General features: G+C 34.7%; 1 protein-coding gene across 1 annotated transcript; it reads right to left on the bottom strand.

The window, feature by feature from the left end:
- Positions 1 to 1825: 1825 nt before the first annotated feature.
- On the bottom strand, positions 1826 to 5701 carry LOC120174717 (uncharacterized protein At2g29880-like). Its single transcript, XM_039181486.1, has 3 exons — positions 5485 to 5701; positions 2659 to 3017; positions 1826 to 2567 (listed from the first exon to the last, which is right to left on the bottom strand). Exons 2-3 carry the CDS (start codon positions 3013 to 3015, stop codon positions 2007 to 2009), a joined length of 918 nt encoding a protein of 305 aa, XP_039037417.1. The 5' UTR covers positions 3016 to 3017; positions 5485 to 5701; the 3' UTR covers positions 1826 to 2006.

The following is a 5701-nucleotide window of genomic DNA, read 5'->3' as shown; positions in this document are numbered from 1 at the left end:
GAATGCGAGGTTACAGTTCGTGCCATTGCTTTACTCGTATCGTTGTTGTATTCTATGAGACCGACAACAAACAATTCTCTAGCAGCGTAAGAGATGTCAAACCCATTTTAAGAAAATTGTATAAACATGTCTCAACAACAATGTTCATCCGATTTCATGACTACATATGAGTAAATAATTCCGTTCTTTAATTTTAGTTAAGTATTTATTTTTCCTCGTTCAAATTAATAATAATATCCACTTATTATCATCAACATTATTTTTAATCATATACGGACACACCTGATTTTTTTAATCCTGATATGAGAGGGATATACGAATTATTGTTTTAATATGAGACGAAATCGATTTTTTGAGTTTAATCTTGGTCGTGTACGAGCGAAGCATCACAACGCTGAAAAGAAGGAAAAATGTTGGACGATTAATGGGGAATTAAGCGCCAATTCCAAAAGCAATTTGCAGCAAGCTGGACCCAATCAACTTATGAGCAGTTTTGTGTAACAAAGTTTGCTTATTGCACTTTGCAGTGCGATTCGTGAGGTTAAAGCTTGTTTACGCAAAACAGGTCATTGCAACCTTCGACGTCTCTTTTAATAATATTTTTGTTTATTTCAGATTTTAATTTTATTGAATTCTGGTTGTTCAATAGAAGTTGATCTTGTTTTCAGTTTATTAAATACTCATCGTTTAAACAAAGAGGCAAACCTAGGAAGTGAAATTAAGTCTGAAGATCAACTTTCATACTCATATATTTATGTACGATCAAAATGTACTTTAAAAGGCACATAGTGTATGTTATGTTTTGTAGTTATGAAAGAAAGGATCAATTATGATCGGGTACGAGAGTCAGTTACATGTGAGGTAGGTTGGAATATCCTCATGATGCGTAAAAGATAATGTTGTCTCGAAGGAAAATTGCCAAAATGATGAGGTTAGAAAAATTGCATAAATACGTGGAAAAGATGAACATGCTTGAAAGTTAAGAATCCAATCAAAATCACTTGAGAATTCAGACTAAACTCATTAACTATTCTCGAATCAAAGGATCAAATTGCGATTAATTAAGAAATATAAGTCAAATTATTAATTAATTTCATTTTTATGGATCCAATTCTAACAACTTATGATGTGAAGGCGTAATTAAAACAAATCTAAAATTATAAGAACAAATTATTAATTAAATTATGAGATAGGGTCTAGTTAAAAGATTTTAATCCTAATATTTCAAATTAAAAATATAAATCAGGGCTAAATTGAGTAACATGCAACAACAAAACACTTAACATAGAATTTTACCAAAAAATCAATAAAAAAAAAAAAGGAAAATAAACGGCACAGGATGGATCAGCCAGTGGGTCAGAACGCGGATCCTTCCCAGGTCAAACCCGACCCGTCTCACTTATATTATTTAGGCTGATTTTTTTTCTCCAAATAATTCAATTTTTTTTATTTTGCTTTTTTTTTTTAAAAAAAAATTCCTCCTTTTTTACCTCTCAAACGCCAAAATGTTGGCGAGCTCCAACCGTCGATTTTCGCCATACGCTGTCACCTATTGATCGCCACCATTGATATCCGATTCATTGACAAATTAATTTAGATAGAGTATTACAAAAACCTATGATCTTATTTAAAAAAAATTCTAACGTCTCATCTTATTAATTTTTTGTAATTATATTTGATAATAAAATAACTACTAAACATAATTACTAATTTTAAAATTTATACATACATAAATATAGAATTTAAAAAAATCCACAGGTTCATTAAATTTCCCGAATATTGAGATGGTTGAGACTATAGTAATCTTCAATTTCCAGTCCGATTCTTTACAAAACGAGACTAAAGCATCAAACCATAAATGTTTAATCACTTAACATCTGAAATCTGTACATTTAACCTCCACGAACGACTGAAACAAGGTTTTTAATGTGTCAACATCCATAAATATCCCCATGCTATTGTAAATTATATACCGAAAATGTTTGCAGTTGCGATCCCCGGTCCGATCATTTCCACCACCAAAACTGTCTAAACAAATACGTTTTCCTCATCCGAACATTGTATGTCATGAAGGCCCTCGCTTTGATAGGGTCAGCGTTCAAATACTCGAATGCGTACATCTGTTTAGCTTCTTCCAGTCCATCGATCTCCATAACTGCGTCTAGCAATTCAGAGGCATTGATTGTAGTTTTACTCTGCTCGATGGCATCAGCCAACCTTCGAATGCTGGATGCCACTGCAAGCATTGCCTCTTGAAGAGAATCTGAGCCACGTCGTCGCTTTGGAAGTTGTCTGGGAGGCTCCATCGGAGGAGGGTCTTGACTTCCATCTTGCAAATACTCCGGGGGCCCTGTATATGACTGTGTTCCATCAGTATCACTTGCGTCATCTGAACTTGGTGATACAAAAGAAGCAGAATCTTCTTCAAAGTTCTTATAGCTTGTCGGATGACTTCCATCCTTCATCTTCGCCCAACGACTAGGTGCTTGGTAATTTCCGCAAACAATCTTTAGCTCATCATACATCTCGATCGGTTTTCTTCGGAACCCTTTTGCATCAGGATGTGCCTGCTCAACATAGGTAATGTCAAGTAATTTTAAGTATGTATATTGAAACAACAAAAATGAAACAATGGGAACAAGTGTAGAACACACTGACCACCACATAGCTTTTCCAAAGATCTTCATTGTCACATTCGATCATTTTCGTATTTGGATTCCACCAAAATCCATCTTGACTTAGCATATCTCTCATTACCTTGTATCTTTTCTTAATCGTCTTAAGGCGATTCACAACTTTTTGATTGTTCAAGTTTAAATCAAAACGAGAATTCACGGCAATACAAGCAGCGGTATATGCGTTTTCATTGAAACATTTGTCAATCTTATTGCCGTTTTTAGCCTGAATAGCCAGAGCTTCAATAAGACACTTGTCCATTGCAACCGACCAAACTACATTTCTTCCTTTATGCTTCATCTCACCCCTTCTCGGCACAGGCATGACATAGTGGTCCATTCCTAATGCAGGAAAAACAACATAACCGTGACATGTTATGGTGGAATATAAAACATTGCTCAACAGAAACTAAATATAGGTAAAATCAAGAAACATGATACCACAGTCATATAAGTGAATAAGAAAAAGCGATGATCATTTAAACACATTTTGAACTGAGTTAGAGAATAAGATATATATGTAGATTTGTTTTGTTCTGATACAGGACAATAGAGCGCACAACAAAGACCTAGAGTCTCATTATGTTCTGATCATATAAATATAAAACAGCAGCAATGACCTGAACAAATGGCACAATGGCATATCGGCAAACATTGATTTGTAAATATAGCAACTGCTATGCCCCGAAAAAGCAATTCATGCAAACCTCACATCCTACTCAATACTAATTCAGTTAAAAGAGGAACTAAGAAGACAAACCGCAAATTTACAAACTATTCATCACAAAACTTAGGTCAGTCAGGCATAAAAAGGCAAAGCATAAGTGTGGCTTGGATTATATGACAAAGACGACCAGTGTCATCCTTTAGAAATTGGATGCTTATAGCATTGAAAACCATGAGTAAGCAGAGGGGCTTGGACCCAATCACAGGCCTGAACATGAAATTTGAACAAAACACTTAACACAGGATAAGATGTGGCTGGAATTTTAACAGAAAATTGAAAACAAAATCAAGTAATCTTAAGTAAACAGACTTGTCCTTAAGATGACTAACACAAAACAATAAAAGATAACAGAAAACCTATATAATCATACTTCATAAAAGAGATAAGATATGGCTGGAATTTCGCCGTTCAAATCCAATAAACTGAAAGACCACAGATGAAGCTCAAAACAATCACTTGACCACTTCTAATATATCTCATTCAAAAAAAAAAAAGATTGGAAGGGAGGGAAAAGGACCAAATTCTTCCTTTTAACGCATATGCAGAAACATTTCTCTTTCTGCAAGATTGTCAACTATCACTGATCATTGCTATGACCAAATGCTCTCTATTACCTCACTTCAACATTGTTTAACACTTCATCTTTGATTACTAAGTTCATGGTGATAAAAGGCTAGGTTAAGAGGTTGAGGGTTTGCAGTAGATGGTGAAAGGAGTTAGAACAAGCTGGAGGGAGTTTCTACCCAATCTATGCCCTGCCCAAACTCCGAAAATATATACACAAATAAGATCCAAAACTGTTGGCCATAACAATCTCCAACAAAACAGTGCATATCATCAACAATACCACTCATCAAAACTGCAGAACACATTTAAGACTATAGTAATTACATGTTCTCAGGGATTAGATATCCTCCTTTCTGATAAAATTCATGTACCCCATGTCACAATGCACTAAGAAAATCGAAAGCACTACTATGAAATTTTTTAAAACATTTTAGGGTTAACCCTTATGCTTGATTTACATGAAAAAACGGTACACATGGCCAACCCTTGGACTGTACAGCATCTAGGCTCCAAATCAGTACATGCTTGGAACATATAAAAAGAGCCTAATTACACTAACACATACTTCCTAAGATTTAGAAGCTAAGATAAAACAAAACATACAGAGATACAAATAGACATACACACAACAATACAACTCAATTCAACCTGTAACTGGTTTAGTAAGAACACTACCCTAAGCCATGATCAATGCAAGAAGCACTTCACAGATAGCAAGGATTTCCGATAGTGTTCAGCAATCAGTATCAACACACAGTGTTGAGATCATACTGAATCTGGAAGAAAAAAAAACTACGTACGGAAAACAAAAGAGGAAGAAGACACTAAATAGAAGTAAGAAATTGAGTCACTTGAGATTACTTTGAAACCAAGGCTCCATCGTTCTTTGAAAGCAATGTCATGCATGTTATCCAACACTAGTATTGCAGAAATTAAGAACCGACTTGAAGATTCAATCATGAATTTCCCCTAGATGAAGAAGTTGTCCATACCAAAGGATTCATGAAAATATACATTTAAACCAACGGGAGCACAATCTCTCCAAAAATGAAGTATATTTATCCTAATGCTCGGCAAGACATCGATATTGGAGCTTTCCTAACTAGTTAAAACTAACCACTACATCAATATCTAAGTTCTCAACATGCAATTCTGGTTCAACACAATAAAATCGGCATGGCCAAACAACAAACTATAAACAAGCTCGGAACCTAACTTTCACACATTGCTAACAATTAGAAATCAACATTTTGGCATTGATCTTCAGTTAATTGATTACTAAATTACTCTAAAAGAGTCCACTGAGACTAACCCAAACATCGGCTTCTTCATTAAAATTTATCAAAATAAAACAAACCCACTTCTTCTCTCGTTAAAATTAAACCATGTTAAAAACACAAAATAATCCACCAAAAACCTAAAAGAAAAAAGCAAACCATTCAGTGGTTTGCAGCTCATATAAGCAATCAAATAAACAAATAAAAGAGAGGAATAGTGAGAGCAAAAGAAAGAAACCAGGGAATTGCGATTATGAGTAAAGGTAACAATCTATCGCCAGTGAGAAGACTGATCTGATCGCCAGTTAGAAGACTGATCTGATCGCCGTGTGAAGTGAAACACGAAGTCCTTAGGAAGATGCTATACGCGTTACGTAAATGTGAGATTGCATTTGTGTTAGGGTTTTCTTTTTAACTTTTTGCTGTTGTTTTTCTTTTCTTTTCTTTCTTTCTTT

This window comes from Hibiscus syriacus, unplaced genomic scaffold (genome assembly GCF_006381635.1).
Source record: "Hibiscus syriacus cultivar Baekdansim isolate YM2019G1 unplaced genomic scaffold, ASM638163v2 tig00112114_pilon, whole genome shotgun sequence".
NCBI lineage: Eukaryota > Viridiplantae > Streptophyta > Magnoliopsida > Malvales > Malvaceae > Hibiscus > Hibiscus syriacus.
This window is presented reverse-complemented; position numbering and strand designations above follow the sequence as displayed.